The sequence below is a fragment of the Cetorhinus maximus genome, chromosome 12, assembly GCF_964194155.1.
Source record: "Cetorhinus maximus chromosome 12, sCetMax3.hap1.1, whole genome shotgun sequence".
NCBI lineage: Eukaryota > Metazoa > Chordata > Chondrichthyes > Lamniformes > Cetorhinidae > Cetorhinus > Cetorhinus maximus.
Window position 1 is genome coordinate 24371276 of NC_135890.1, and position 16825 is coordinate 24388100.

A 16825-nucleotide genomic window follows, 5' to 3' on the forward strand; every position below is an offset into this window, starting at 1 on the left:
CATTGCTGGACCTGAATCGAGTAAAAGCAGAGCGATGAACAAGTGGGATTTAATGCAGAACAGGATATGTGGAATAGATTTGGGTAACGAGCAGAATGTTGGTGATGTTGAGTTTGAAAGTGATAAGGACATGGATTAGAGTTTCAGTTGCTTAAGGGTGGAGGTTGTGCTGGATTTAATTGGAATGTGTGAGAAAACTGATTTTTTTTCCTCCAGATGACCTTGCTAAAGTCAGCATGAAGATATGGAGATGGAGGAAGCCTAGTGTAGATCCATGGGACCTTGGGGTGATGGTATAGAGAAAGAAAGTATAGCCATTGCTGTTTATACACCTACATGTGTTCCCATGATATCAAAGTTCAAGTTGTGGATCTTAAACAAATATAAAAGGAAAATGTTGTTAGTGCTATAGCTGAGGTGTGCTTCAAGAGATGTCAATGCTTGTTTGGTTATTTTCCAGGCTCATACAGACAAACTGAATACGATGGTAGCATTGCATCAGTTATACCAATACACAAACAAATACTATGACAAGGTGAGTTCTTGTTTTAATAATGATGCTTGTGTGTTTTGATTACTGCATATATTCATTACCTTTATCAATTTGAGTAATTTTAAACAATTGTCACTTAAGTTTTAATCTACTCTTGCTGCCAGATATATAAACATGGTACAACTGCATCAAAATGTACCAATTGAATTGTGAATACTTTGAATACTGAAAGATGACTGATGCTCATTAGAATTTTGCTCATAAATTATTTGTTTTTCATGTTCACTAAGTATGTTTTTATATTACATTAGATTCATTTTTCTTCGAGATTTAATGAATGCATATCAATGTAAGGAGATTTGTGATGTGATATATGACAGGAAGTGCAATTTCAATCTGTAGTTTCATTTCAGTATTAATATTATGACATTCCTTGGCTTTACAGATAATAAATGCCTTAGAAGAAGACCAAGCAGCACAAAAGATGCAGCTCTCTGTCCGATTGCAGCAAATAGCAGCTGCACTTGAGAATAAAACAACGGACCTTTGACATGACCATTTTACGTAATGGAAGCTCAGATGTTAAATTTTATTACCTAGAAAAGAAAATAGTGTTATTTTTACTCTGCTGATCACCTTTGCAGTTCTTAATTCAAAGCTTGAAGTCCATTATTTTGTAAATTAACTAATATTCTATAATATTGTATTATAAACTTGGTCTATAAAACCTGTGGAGAATTGTCAAGTAAAAATGTAAACAACCTAGTTGCTGATATGAGATCATCTTGTACTGAACTACATTTTTATTTTAAAGAATATAAATTATCTGAGCCCTAAAAATGCTTTTATGATTTGGCCCACAATTATGTTAAACTCTGCTATCATAGTGGGTTGAGACTTGTACAGTGCAGTATGTTGCCTTCTAATCTAATGCTTCATTGTTAATAGCAACCTTTTTGAAATTTCATATTACAACCATTAATAACAGTACTGCCATTTATGTGCATTCTGATACATTTTCTAGCTAATTGTTACAATGAAAATGGCATGATTTTTATACTTATCATTTTATCTTGTTCAAATTGGCATCAAGATTAAGATAGAAACTCTGGAAAGCATTTCTTAATTGTATGTAAAGACCAAGTAGAGAATGCCTGTAAATTTATGTTAAAATTACATTTTAGAGGGTTTTTTTTACAAATAGAGCTAGTGACTACTGAAATGTCTTTTGATATTTTTGATATAATTTGGGAGATGGTATGGCAAATAAATTCAGCTTTTTATTTATGTTGTGATTTGATGAGGGGTTTTATTTATATTTAATATAGGGAAAGCAGAAGTGTGCTGACTGAAGTTGCCCATGAATGCTGAAAATCCGTCAGTTTATTCTGGCAGGACCAACTAAACCCCAACCAAATGGCTGGGGTGAGTTTTAGTTAATGCAGAGATTAAGAACCTAATTTGTGTATGTTAGGTGCAGACCTGATGTTTGTATTCCATTTTTCACTTGAAACATATAAATTACTGATCATGTACCAGTAATTCAAATCCTTCGAATGACTACTCTGCATGACATAAATCATTTGCTATTTTTTCTGCATCGTGCAGTCATAACCACAAGACTGGATGAGTAAAATGTGACTATGATTCACCCAGCAGTTTTGATGTCTATACTCCTTCAGTCACTGCACCCTTCCTATTCCGGAGCTCTACCCATATTGCCTCGCTGCACGAGCCCACCGAGGTGTCCTCCTGTCGTACAGCTGTGATATTCCCCTTAACCAGCAGTGCAACTCCCCCACCTCTTCTACATCCCTCTCTATCCTGTCTGAAATGTCTAAATCTTTGAACGTTTATCTGCCAATTCTGTCCATCCTTCAACCAAGTCTCTGTAATAGCAATAGCATCATAGTCCCAAGCTCTAAGCTCATCTGCCTTGCCTGTTATACTTCTCGCATTGAAACAAATGCATTTCAGACCTCCAGTCCCACTGTGTTCAGTAATTTCTCCCTGCCTGCCCTTCCTCTTAGTCCTACTGGCCATATTCACTGGTTCCCAGTCATTTATTTCACCTGCTGACCTATTGCTCTGGTTCCCGCCCCCCCACCATACTAGTTTAAACCCTCCCGAGTGACACTAGCAAACCTCGCAGCCAGGATATTGGTGCCCCTCCAGTTTAGATGCAACCCATCCTTCTTGTACAGGTCCCACCTGCCCCGGAAGAGATCCCACTGATCCAGATATCGGAAACCCTCCCTCCTACACCATCTGTTCAGCCACGTGTTCAGCTGCACTATCTTCCTATTTCTAGCCTCACTGGCACACATGACATGGAGTAATCCTGAGATTACAACCCTAGAGGTCCTGTTTTTTAACTTTCTGCCTAACTCCCTGAACTCCTGCTGCAGGACCTCATCACTCTTCTTGCCTATGTCGTTAGTACCAATGTGTACCATGACCTCTGGCTGTTCTCCCTCCCCCTTCAGAATGTCCCGTACCCGATCAGAGACATCCTGGACCCTGGCACCAGGGAGGCAACATACCATCCTGGTGTCTCTTTCACGACCACAGAAGCGCCTATCTGAGCCCCTGAATATAGCGTCCCCTATGACAATTGCTCTTCTGTGCTTTGACCCCCCCACCCCCACCCCCCGCTGAACAACAGAGAGACAGCCTTGGTGCTACTGCTGTTGTTTTCCCCTGATAGGCCATCCCCGCCCCCCCCAACAGTATCCAAAATGGTATACCTGTTAGAGAGGGGGACAGCCACAGGGGATTTCTGCACTGACTGCCTGCCCCTTCTAGCGGTCACCCATCTATCTGTCTGTACCTTGGGTGTGACCACGTCTCTAAAACTCCTGTCAATGACACTTTCCGCCACCTGAATGCTCCTAAGTGCATCCAACTGCTGCTCCAACTGATCCATGTGGCCTGTGAGGAGCTGCAATTGGGTACACTTCCTGCAGATGTAGTTGTCCGGGACACTTGAAGCGTCACAGATTTCCCACATCCCACAGGTGAAGCACTTCACCCCAGCAACTGCCATTTCTAGAACTATTTAATAAATTAATTTAAATCTAATAACTGCTTATTGACTCCTTATTAACTATACATTCACTAAGGCTAGATTTCTACTATAAATGCTAAATTCTAAGAACAGTAATCCCCTGATTCTGGTCTAGATATCCTCTACTTATTAATTAAGTTATTAATTTATTTGGTTTAATTAGTTTAACAATGTTTTAGTTTCAAATTCAGTGTAGATTCTCTACCAGCCAATCAGGGCACAGATTTACCGTGACGCCACTTTTAATTTTTTTTTAAGACCCGAGGTCCACGAATCCCGGAGGTAAGGTTTTCATACTCACCTCTCTGGAACTCCGCCCTCCGACTCTGCTCCCCGGAACTCTCCTCGCGCTCTTTTATCCTGTGTCTCTGCTATCCTTGTGCTCTTTTATTCTGTGTCTCCGCTCTCCTCGTGCTCTTTTATCCTTGACTATATAATCATAGTTTATTTATCATAATGGATAGCTGTCCATGGATTGAGAAGGATGTTGATTATCATTTCCAAGATTGTAGTATAAGGGTGTTCGGGTTAGTAAGGTGGGACTTGAGATAGTACTACCCACATTATGATGTAGAAAGTCACATGACAGACTGCATTGAGAGAGTCTGAAAGAAGATAGCACCTAGTTAGGGCTATACCTCAGAGATACCAGTTACTAATGTACAGTTTATGTTCAACCACACAAGCCTCCAGACCTCTAAGTGAGGCACCAAACAACCTTACAATATAGTGGCAACTGCTGAAGAACCCCAAAATACCAGTGACTGAAAAGTTGCAGTCAGACCTGAGCGAAGTGAGCCTAAATGGAAGACATGGCTGGAGATTGCCCAAAAAAAAGCTCCTTTGCAGGCATGGATGCTGAAGGGCAGAAAGAAAATCCATTGTGCAGCTGAAAAGGATTCCAGCAGAGCACGTGGATGTTCATTTGTACTCAAAAAAAAGAGTTGCAATCTGTGACTGTTGATAACTCGAAAGAGTTTCAGACCAGATAGAGCAGAGTCAAAGGACCTAGCCAGATCACAAGAGTGAGCAAAATTCGTTGAACTAACATTTGAAAACAATCAAGGCATTAATTAGGCAGATCATATCTATTATTTAACCAGTACAGCTGTAAGAATGCTGCAACCAGGTCTGGAGTCGGCACCTTACCACGTGGTGATTGATTTTGAATGAATGAAAAAGAGTTTAAAACAGAAGGCAGAACAAAAATAAAATCACCTTCAAATCGATTTTCCAAGCTCAGAGAAGCAATTGCTGGCCAAAAATGTTCGTTTAAAAGGTTTTCTGCAGAACTGCAAAGCTTTAAAGACGGCTCCAATATTGCAACAGGAGCCCGCTGAAACCTGAAAAGTGTGGGCAGAAAGGGGAACACCGGTTATTATGGCACCATTTGGAAAAAAATTAAAGCTGTACTCTCCTATTCTGAAAAACATAAATTAAAATTACCAGACCTAATTTGAGCTCATGCAAGGGCCAAACCAGATACAAAATCGGGTGCCATGGAGAAGAAAAAATTTAATTACAGGAGTACATCAGGTTTAAGTAGGAAATCAGAAGAAGTACAAGTTAATACATTCTTATACTTATTTGATGAAATTGTCGTCAAGGTAATAAGACAAGGTATATATGAATCCTCAACCACATTTGGTGAGGTATTAAAAACCTTTAACAACTATTTTAAACTCCCAATTTAGAGAACACGGGCCTTATCCAATAAAGCACCAAAAGGGCAAGGAGACCCCAGGTTGAGGGAAACAATACTCAGGCAAAACACAAGATGGGTGCAGACCATGTCAGAGCAATGAAGCACACAAGCCAAAGAGTTTAGTGCAGAGGAAAGAAAAGCAGCTGAAAGGCTTAAAAATTGGGCTTTTTGAAAATGCTGACATAGTACCCATACTGCAACAGCAGGTGGCACTGTGGATTGAGCAGATGGCTGTGAATTAAAGAAGGTTATTTGATATAACCCAAAAGCAACAAAAACTGCAAAAAATGAAGCTATTCCACAGGAAAATGTTTGTATCAAAGTTGAGTTGGAAGAACGCAACCAGAAGTACAGCCAGGCAGAAAAGGTACTCAAAGAAGTCGCTGCCCTGACAGACACTATGAAGGATCAATATGTGGCCCTGGAAAAACATCGAGTTAAAAAAGATGTTGACTATTATTTCAGAAAAAGCTGCATTGGAACTATCAGTAGCAATAAAGCAATGCACTGAAGCGCAGCATGAGTTGGCAAGAGGTCAACAATAAGTTGAAAGAACAGTTAATCATCCTTCAAGATCAAATGCAAAAGGAGTACATAACCCTTCAGCAGCATGAAGAAATGGAGACAGCAGAAAAAAGTCAAGACAACTCTGTTGAATTACAATAATACTCATGAATTGAGCTTCACAAAGAAAAGGAAAACCTAGTGAAGAACCTTCACATGCTACAAGGATCTCTTGGGTCAAAGTTTGTTCCTCTGGAAGATTACAAAGAAAAGCAAAATGAATTTAATGTCACTCTGAAAGAACCGAAGAACCAGTTAGCAGAGAAGACACAGCAATGTTCAATATTCCAGGAGGAAATCAAAAGGTACAAGAAAGAGACTGCAGAGCTAAAGAAAACAGTTGGACATTTGGAAGAAAACTTGGAAAAACATTATATATGAAGAAATGGATAATAAGTTAGTTAATGCCATGGGCAAAAAGGATGAGCGCATGGAAAAAATGATGAAAAAGTATACAGAGGTTGAACTGCAAAGAGAAAGACTGCAGGAGAGAAAGAAATCTTGTGTACAGGAGCAACAAAAAGTAGAAAACTTGTACCTCCAGTTCAACAGTCAGAAAGAGTTCTCTACCACTTTTGCAGCATACCCAGTTGAAAGAGGAGATAAACATGGATATTAGTAGGCTGAAGAAGCAGCTGAATGGAAAAGAGAAAGGAAAAGCTAGCTTTATAAGCTGAGAGTGGATACTGAAGTCATGAGTAGCACGATTATAGAACTTAAACAAGACTTTGCCGGAGACACACCTGGCCAACAGTAAAACCAAAATGAAGAACAAGGACAAAGCTTTCCTGCAAGTGGAGAAAGAAAAGACAGAAATAGGATTGGAAAATGTACATTCGGCGTTGAAGATCATGGAGCTAGAAGGAAAAGCTGCCTTTGCCTCAAATTTACTGAGAACTATTGAGTTGTAAAATGGCATGGCTGAAATGAAAATCTAGAACCTTGAATGTCAAGGAAAAGTAGAACTTCTCACATAGGAGCACGGAGTGTCTCGGAAACAACTAGCTGAAATAAACTTACAGAATGTGAACTTGAAGGATAGCGCAGAGGATTTGGGCTCTGCTAAGGAAATCTGTTCAGTGTAGAGAACCAACTATTGTGTACGGAAGATGAGTTTGCTAATGAAACATTAGAACTTGAACTTCAAGTATCAGAAGTCTCAGGTGCCATGAAAAATGCTTGGAACAGAAGAAGGAATTGCTGATGAATCTTAACAGTTGGTTGATTGCAGAATTAACAACCAAAACTGATGAAATGTTGGAACTTCAACGTGATAAGGGCAATGAAATTCTTGAACTTTGATCCAATCCGAAGATCATGAGATGCACAGTTTGAAGAGCAAATCCAGACTTAAAAAGCAGAGGTTCTAGTGGGTGAATTGAAAGAGTCTAAGAGTCAGTGACCATGGAAGAAAGACTCTGAAAGGAACTGAATACCCAGGTGACGTTGTTAAGCTTGTATAAGGATTCTGCAGATAACTGAAAAAAAGACAACTGAACTTACCAGAGTAGTTGCTGAGCTGAATGAAAAGACTAATAGGCTTGCAAAGGAACTGAAAAATGAGAGTAAACAAAGATTTGGCTAAAATTGTTAAACAAGTGGAAATAAAGGTTCCATTTTTTTTTTTTTGAAACGCCAACTTCCAGGAAAAATACCCGAGTCCATTCCTTCCAGAAGCAACAGGATAGCTTATGCTATCTGATGAAAGAAGATGGGAGTATTTGAAACCAAGTACTACAATTTCAATTCCAAACCAACAAAGTCAGCCTGAAACAACTGTGCCTATCACTCGTCTGAATGGGAAGAGAATGAAATCTGGAAGTTGTAAAGTCTTCTGACTGTCTGAATTTGTAAAGTCAGGGACTTGGGGCGGGGGGGGGGGCGGGGAAGGTGTAGCATGGAAATATATTGGAAAGATATTTGGTTAAGGACTCCAGAGGAGGTGTCGTATAAGGATGTTCAGGTTAATAAGGGTTAATGTGGGACTGGGGAAACAGTACTGCCATATTATGATGTAGTCACATGATGGTAGACTGTGTCGAGCGAGTCTGAGGGAAGTTGGTATGAAGATAGCACCTAGTTAGGCCTATACCTTCGACATATGTAAATAGTTGCCTGTTAATAATAAACAGTTTATGTTCAACCACACAAGCCTCCAGACAACCTTAAAACAGAGATGATAGCTGCTTGACACTAGATCAGCTTTTCTGTAGTTCTCTTTACTGTACAACAGGTTAGACTAAGTATGTGTATGTATTTGGAAAGTTCAGTGGTTTCAATATTACAATGTTTGTTGGTGTTGAGCTCTTTCATTAAGTTTTCAATTTGAATCTAACCAGATTTTAGGTACCATTTCACAAGTATTCTGCTTTCACTTGCATATCCTGCTTCATTATGCAGAGCCTGAACTAGCATTGTATCTTAGAATGATTAAGGAAAAGATCCTGGCTGCATTCTAGCAACTTTTATTTCCATAGAAAAAGTCCCTCATTATTACAACTAGTACTACTGGAACATAGATCATCTAGAAAATCTCTCCAACTCTATGCAGTCAGTGAGCATCATTAATAAACTTACAATTTCAGCCACAGAAAGGAATCTTTAAGCAGAGGATCAAGTACAATATTACTCAATCCTGTCCACTTTCACATGGAAGCTGCTGCTGTTGTGCTTAATTGCTGATTAAGCTGATACCAATAGATTCAGCCACTTGGATAAACCAACAGGTTGGAATCATCTAACTCCATTGTAAAGATGATTCGTGTGGTCCCAGGGCACCTGTCAGCTGAGTTGTTGCCTCTTAATTACACTACTCACTGAGGCAGACAAACCTGGTGGCTCTCAAGATGAAATTACACTGAACTATTAGTCTAATAGCTTCCTTAACTGTTTGGTTAACACACAATGCGTAGCAACTATAATTGTTTATGGCTTTCATTCTTATTGTTGCAGTTTGGCTGCTGAACTAATTTCATTGTTGCTGTGTTGTTGGACTGTCCGGGGGATGGTTTGCCCTGCACTTAATTGCGTCTCCACAGACTTCATTAGGATTTACTGCTTTGTTGGTTCTATGGGGTTATGACTTAGGAGTTTGTTGCTTTATTTTCTTGCCTAGTGTAATCTGATGGCCTATAATACTTCTCATGATCTTCTGTTTCTCGGTATGAGTGTGGAACATTTGGACCACGTCCTGCTTTTTTTCCCTTCTTCTGTCGTGGTTACAAATATAAAATGCAATGGTTTATGCGTTCAAGAAGGACAGCCAAAATACACATAGCGGCAGAGTACAAGTGGTACAGGATAAGTTTCATAATGAGCTGCACTCTTTTTGAAAGTATGGATAAAAAGGGATCAAATTTAACTCTGGGGTGATAATCTTTACAATATCTGCCAGGAAACTGACAATTAGGTTGACTGCCCATTTTAGATATCACTATTTTACTTTTTCATCAAGCAGGTTAGGCTAAAATTATTCCATTAAAATTTAAATGCCAGGAGCATACTGGTGCATTTACGATAGACTAACTCCGCAATTTCTCACCTCAGTACTCTAGTGCATCTCATTGAACTCCCATAGGTGAGCTCTTGCTCCTAATGACCTGGAAAGTGCTTTCACATTCCCTATAGTTAATTTGTAGCCTATCTGAGTCTTCACTGCTGTACCACTACCTGTAGGCTAGAAGCAACAAATACTTCACTAATCTCAGGCCGAGGCTAAAAACTGCCAAATAGATTTAATACACAGTAAGTGGATAGAAGCAATGACACACTGGAATAGGTACAAGCTTAACTAACCATCCTCATAATGGTCACCTCAGTTACAATAAACCTCAATGTAAACTGGTCCAGACACAATGTCCTCTCGTAGTAACCTTTACATAATAACCTTGCTGTTAGTATTTTACAAGGTATACATGACAGAAATGTTCTGGGACATGAATGGGCTAAACTGATATGCATTTAACACAATTTCTCATTCTATAAATATAGTATTATTTCATAACATCTAAAATAATGTGCCAACCTTCTGAAGCTACAAAGGACTACATGCATACTGAACAGAAGTAGTGTGTACAATAGACAGAGCTAAGTGATCCCACAACCAATTAAACAACTAAGAGGAGGAGTTCTACATTAATCCCCATCCTAATGTGTAGCAGGGTGGCGCAGCGGAAGTGTGCTGGGCCCATAACCCAGAGGTCGATGGATCGAAACCATCCTTTGCTATTTATATACCCACTAAAATTAATCCCCATCCTCAATGATGGGGGGAGCCCAGCACATTGGTGCAAAAGTCAAGGCTGAAGCATTTGTAACCAACTTCAGCACTGGATACAACAAAGGCTCTGTGGGCCCTGACGATATCCTAGCAATAATACTGAAGACCTGTGCTCCAGAACTAACCACAACCCTGCCAAGCCATTTCAGTACAGCTACAACACTGGTATGTACCCAACAATATGAGAAATTTCCCAGGTATGTCCTGTGCACAAAACTGAGAAATCCATTGTGGACAATTACTAGGCTATCGGTCTACGCTCAAGCAAAGCAGGGGAAGGTGTCGGTGACAGTGCTATTAAGTGGCGCTTACACACCAATAACCTCACAATGCTCACTGGATTTTGCCAGGGCCATCCTTTCCTGACTTCATTATCGCCTTTGTCTAAACATGGACTAAAGAGCTGAACTCAAGAGTGACTGCCCTTGACATCAAGGCAGTATTTGACTAAGTGTGGTTTCAAGAAGCCCTAGCAAAATTGAAGTGAATGGGAATTGGTGGGGGAGAAGCTCTGCACTGTTTGGAGTCATACCTAGCACAAAGGAAGATGGTTGTTGGATGTCAATCATCTTAGTCCCAGGGCATCCCATATGTCCAAGGCCCAGCATCTTCAGCTGCTTCATCAGTGATCTTCTGACCATCATAAGGTCAGAAGTGAGGGTTTCACTGATGATTGCAGTGTTCAGTACCATTCACAACTCCTCAGATGCTAAAGCAGTCCATGCCAATATGCAGCAAGAACTAGACAACATTCACGCCACACGTGCCAGGCAATAACCATCTTCAATAAGAGAAAACCTATCATCTTGCATTGACATTCAACAGTATTACCATTACTGAATCCCCCACTATCAACATCCTGGGGACTACCATTGATCAGAAACTGGACTAGACACTACAATAGCAGGTCAGAGTCTGCAGTGGATAACCCACCTCCTGATTCCACAAAGTCTGTCCAGCATCCATAAGGCACAAGTCAGGAGTGTGATGAAATACTCTGCATTTGCCTGGATAAACACAGCTCGAACAATACGAGAGACTTGATATCATTCAGGACAAAGCAGCCCAAACCACCTTAAACATTCACTCCCTTCACCACTGGAGCACAGTGACAGCAAGAGCACCATGTACAAGATGTATTGCATTAACTTACCAAGCCTCCTTCCAAAACAACTCCAAACCCACAGCTTCTATCACCTAGAAGGGCAGCAGAAGCACAGGAACGCCACTATCTGCAAGTTCCTGTCCAAGCCACACACCATACTGACTTGGAACTATATTGCGGTTCCTTCACGGTCGCTGGTCAAAAACCTGGAACCCCCTCCCTAACAGCAGTGAGTGTAGCCACACCAGATGGTCTGCAGCAGTTCAAGAAGGTGGCTCATCATCACCTTCTCAAAGGCAGTTAGGGATGAGAAACATCATTGGCATTTTTAGCGATGCTCACATCACGTGAAAGACTCAACAAAAACACTTTCTCAGATGTTTGTGTACTCAGTATAGTCCTTTTAAAATGCATAGACTCTATTTTTAGTACAATAATTTTTAATTCAATAGGACTTAACACAGAACATTCTGGATTGGCATTTCTAGTCATTGCTTAATTCACAAGTTTGATTCATGTCCATTTACGTCCATCTCCTCTTCTCATTATCCTTCTAAACACACCACTGTTGAGTCACATCAATTATATGCTTCATTTTTAAATGCAACAATGATGTTCCAGCTAATCAATGGTTCACTTATTTGCCTGTACTTGGCCAGTTTGTCCTTAGATTCAACAGGATCTCAACATCTTGTGGGGCCAGTTTATAAACTCCAATTTCATTCAAAGCTGCTATTGCAGTGGGCTGTTCAGAGTAGGCAACTGCATCAGTCATATTGCCAGAAGCAGTTTGTAGCACTTCTCGTAACAACAGAGCCGAACCCACATTCAGATTCAGGATGACACAAGCTTCTTTCACTCTAGGGGGAAAAAAAAAGTCTGAGAACGTTTCATCTCATTCAGTATTCTTCTAATTATAAATGTTTCATTAATACTGAATTTTCACACTATAGACAATTATTTCAATCAAGTAAAACACCTCTAGATTACATAAGCTTAAATGACTGACATTTATATAATTACAAAATGCATGAGAATCTTTAGACAATTCAGAGAAATAACAGGCCAATAATAGCAGGGAGCTTTTAACTAACAGTGGTCAAGTTGAGAAGGAATTCTTAAAATATGGAGGTTATGCCAAAAGTTAAATACAAGAAGTAATTCCAATAAAATTAAGGCAAAATATAAACAAGAAAACCAGACTTATCAAAAACAGAGAAGTAAAAATGTATAGTGTATGAAAAAGACTGGTTGTCAATAGAAAAGTTAATTATATGGGTCTATAACAACCTATTAAGAGGTTAGATGGCAACCTAACAGGTAATATTAAAACTGGTTTGCTTAAATAAATAACAGCAAAGTAAATTTTTTGCATGTAATGTTAATTTGAAGCATCTGAACAGTTATACTAACCAACAAGTAATTTGTTTAATTAGTTTTCTTTAAAATAGTCAATGTAAATATATATACTGATATGAAATTGCTGAATGTAATACATCCCAGAGCGAATGATTGAGTATTTTGTCTCATCAAAGGCAGGTGAGAGAAGGACTTTGAGTTTTTGAGCAGAATGTATGGGGAGAGAAAATAGTGGATATATATTAAGAGGGAAATGTATTAAAATGTTAAGGCATCAGAGAGCATGAGTGAATGGATGTTCTCGGTTTGGCAAGATATAATTAGTAGCATGCCTTATGTTGGGAGTTCTCAATTTCCATATGCATAAATGACAAGGTGCAGCAATATTAGCTGATCATAACAAATTAGGAAGAACTCAAGAGAACCAATACAAAGAGATAGAATGAGCATAATATGTGGCATAAATCTTTACAGGACTGCAAGTGGAAAAAAACCAGAAAATGGATAAATGGGATTCTAGGTTTAATATCTTGGAGTATCGGGTACAAAGTTAAAAAGATGATGCAACTTTACGAGATAGTTGGGAGTAGTGTGTGTAGTGTTGGGCACCACATTATAGAAGCAATACTGGAGTCATAAAAAAGGCATGATGCAGATCTACTGAGATGACACCAGGAATGGGAATGAATCTTAGAAAAACTACAGCCATGTTCACAGTGGCAAAAGAGGCTAATAGGAGATGAAGCAGATGTGTTCAAAATTTTGAAGGGGCAATTAGTGAAAGATATTTCTATTAGTAAATTTGTAACAAGGGAACATTCAATTAGGATTAATAATTGAAGCAAAAAGATGAAGTTGAGTTTTTTTAAACGTGCAAGGTTATTGGAAATTAGAATACATTACATTGAGTAGCTATTGAATTAGATTTCAAGTTTAGAAGGAAGATTAATATTTAAGGAAGGGTGTGGTGAAAGAACAAGATAGTTTTAGAAACTCCAATTTGCAGCTCGTGATTGCACAGGCAGACTGGGCTAAATTGGCCTCCTTCACCTTAATTTCTGATTCTAAGTGCCACTCATTTACAAGCTTTTAAATACTTTGTCAGCATACTTAATTTTAAAGTTACAACAGTTATGTCTCAATTATCTCAAAATAGAAGAATGTGAATATTTTTACTTTAATAATTCCGCCTTAATTTAGCATTTGATCAAGGTCCTTCTCTCCCCCCTCACTCAAATTGATGCCCTATTTACACTAGATTCTGCATTAAGCAACAAAATTTCTTAAAATACGGTACTATCAACTGACGCTGCCAGGAAATATTAAGCTCATACTCAGCATACATACTGCTTGAAGTAGTTTTCTGGTCTTTTGCAATAGTGGGCAAACAGTGGGAAAAGATTCCGAGTCATGTCAAATTGCAGCTGTGCTGATCCACCTTCATTGAAGTGATTTGCCAGTATAATCTATGCAATTGAAAGTAAAAGCAAAACAATTAAAAAATTCAACTGACTACAAACTGATAGCTGCAGCCTTAATAAGCACTTATATTTAAATCTCAAAGGAGCACATATTATATTAACTCCAAAACTTTAACTCACTCCATGCCACAAAACTATAGCAGTAAATTCAATAGACAATGTCCTCCTTCATATAAAATTTGTACACAGTTTTCAGTTAATTGGAAAATTATATCATAATTGATAAGCAGGATCTGAGTGGTAAATTGTTCTTTCACCCAAGCAATCAACTAAAAATATCATCTCTCCTATGGTTTTGTTTCCTATGCAAATGAGTATGAGCACTCACAATTAAAAACTACTCAATTTGCACAAATTGCCAATTTTATCAAGTTACAAAGAGGTTACATGGTTGTGTGTATTAGAATGCATCCTGTGTGCAAAGTGGAAGTGTGCTGGTGCAATGCCAATAAGGCTCATTAGAACAACAACTTGTATTTAGCTTGCTTAAAGTAGTAAAACATCTAAAGTGCTTCAAAGAAACAATAAAAAACAAAATATCACACCAAGCCACATGAGGAGATATTAGGTTGGATCATCAAAGGATTGGTCAAAGAGGTAAGTTTTAAAGAGTGCCTTACAGGAGGAATGCGAAATAGACAAGAGGCGTGTAGGAAGGGTATTCCACAGCTTAGAACTAGGCAACTGAAGGCATGCCCATCAGTGGTGGTGCGAATAAATCAGGGGTGCTCAGAGGCCAGAATTAGATAAGTGCAAATATCTCTGAGGATTGTGGGGTTGGAGGAGATTACAAAAATAGTGACGGGCAAGGCCATGGTGGGAATTAAAAACAAGGATGAGAATTTGAAAATCAAGACTTTGCTTGACTGGGAACCAAGGAGGCCAGTGAACACTGGGTGATATAAATGAACGGGGCTTAGGCAAGTTAAAACACGGGCAGCAGAGATTTAGGTGACCTTAAGTTTGCAGGTGTTAGAAGTGAGAGATCATCCAAGGATACTTTGGAATAGCCAAGTCTAGGGATAATAAAAGCATGAATGAGGATCTCAGCAACAGGCGAGCTAAGACAGGGGCAAAGTTAAGGAGGTCTTAGTTTTTTTGTATTCTTTCATGGGGTGTGGGCGTTCCTGGCTAGACCAGCATTTATCGCCCATACCTAAATGCCCTTGAGAAGGTGGCGTTGAGCTGTCTTGAACTGTTGCAGTCCATGTTGTAGGTACACCCACAGTGCTGTTAAGAAGGGGGTTCCAGGATTTTTACCCAGTGACAGCGAAGGAACAACGATATAGCTCCAAGGCAGGATGGTGTGTGGCTTGCAGGAGAATTTGCAGGCGGTGGCATTCCCATGCATCTGTTGCCCTTTGTCTTTGAGGTTGGAGAGGTAGTGGGTTTAGAAGATGCTGTAGAAGTCTTGGTGAGTTAGTGATGGCATACATAGGGTTTGGGAGGTTATCTTAGGGTCAAATATAACATCAATGTTGTGAGCAGACTACTTTAGTCTCAGACTATTACCAGGAACAGGGATGGTTTTGGTAATTAGGGAACAGAATTTGGAGCAAGGACCAAAAAGAATGGTTTCAGTTTTCCCAATAATTCCATGGAGGAATTTTTTTGGTCATCCAATACTGGATGTCGGGTTAGCAGTCTGATAATTAAGCAACAATGGAGGAATGGAGAGAGGAGGTGGTGAGGTAGAGCTGGGTGTTGTTGGTGCACCTGTTCAAAATAACACTGTGCTTCCAGATGATGTTGCCAAGGGGCAGCATGTAGATGGGAAATAGGAAGGGGCCAAGGATAGATCCTTGGGGAGGTCACCAGAGGTAATGGTGCAGGGTAAGAAGAGAAGCAATTGCAAGTGGTACTTTTGCTATGATAGGTAAGAACAGAACCAAGTGAGAACAGTCACTCCCAGTGGACTGGCATTGGAGAAGGAAGGTGTTGGTCAATCCTGTAAAGGTTGCACAGGTTGAGAAGGATGATGAGGGATAGATTACCTTTATCACAGATATGATGTAATTTGAGACTTTGATAAGAGTCATTTTGGTACTGTTGCAGCTAAAAAAACCTGATTGGAGGGATTCAAACATTGAGTTCTGGGAAATATAGGCATGGATTTGGGGGTGGGGGATGGTCGGGAGCGACCTTCAAAGATTTTGGTGAGGAAAGAGAGGTTGGAGATTGGGTGGTAGTTGCAAGGACAATTAGGTCAAGGGTTGCTTTTTATGAGAGGAGGTGATGATGACAGATTTAAAGAGAGGAACAATACCTGAAGAGACAGAACTGTTAACAATATTGGTTAACATGGGACTAAGAGGGGGTGGGGTGGAAGTTAGGTGGTCAACAGTTCAGTGGGAATAGGATTGAGGGAACAGGAGAGGCAGTATCATGGCCAAGATGAGCTCAGAGAGGGCATAAGGAAATATAGGCGAGAAAGAGAAAGATTTAAGCTCAGGGCTAGGGCTGGGGTTGTTTTAAGAGAAAGTATGGCCCGGCTAGTGAAAAGGACGATGCAGCGGAGGCAGCTGATTGGATGGTCTTGATCTGAGTGTCGAGGGTGGAGGAGACAGGGGAGAGAAGTTTACGATGGTTTGCAGTACAGAAAAGAAGCCAGGGTTATCTTTGCATTCCAGGATGTGTGGAAGAATGAGCAGTTTTATGTGGTCAAGCCAGATCTGGTGAGGTTGACTAAGCCTGCAATATCATTTCAAGTCTGCATCCCTTGGACTTAAGGAATTAGAGATGAGGGCTGTGCCAGGAGAATAGCCACGGTGA

General features: G+C 39.8%; 2 protein-coding genes across 6 annotated transcripts in view; one reads left to right on the forward strand and one right to left on the reverse strand.

The window, feature by feature from the left end:
* Positions 1 to 1780, forward strand: part of LOC144687296 (plexin-B2-like) — a 234654-nt gene extending 232874 nt beyond the window's left edge. For all 3 annotated transcript variants that reach the window (XM_078553182.1, XM_078553183.1, XM_078553185.1), the window contains 2 exons: positions 461 to 535; positions 939 to 1780. In XM_078553182.1, coding sequence (XP_078409308.1) covers positions 461 to 535; positions 939 to 1043 — 180 coding nt within the window. In that variant the 3' untranslated portion in view covers positions 1044 to 1780. The remainder of the gene's footprint in view (positions 1 to 460; positions 536 to 938) is intronic.
* A 9855-nt stretch (positions 1781 to 11635) lies between these two features.
* rint1 (RAD50 interactor 1) overlaps positions 11636 to 16825 on the reverse strand; it is a 46698-nt gene continuing 41508 nt past the window's right edge. For all 3 annotated transcript variants that reach the window (XM_078553186.1, XM_078553187.1, XM_078553188.1), the window contains 2 exons: positions 13920 to 14038; positions 11636 to 12073 (listed from right to left, as the gene is read on the reverse strand). In XM_078553186.1, coding sequence (XP_078409312.1) covers positions 11851 to 12073; positions 13920 to 14038 — 342 coding nt within the window. In that variant the 3' untranslated portion in view covers positions 11636 to 11850. The remainder of the gene's footprint in view (positions 12074 to 13919; positions 14039 to 16825) is intronic.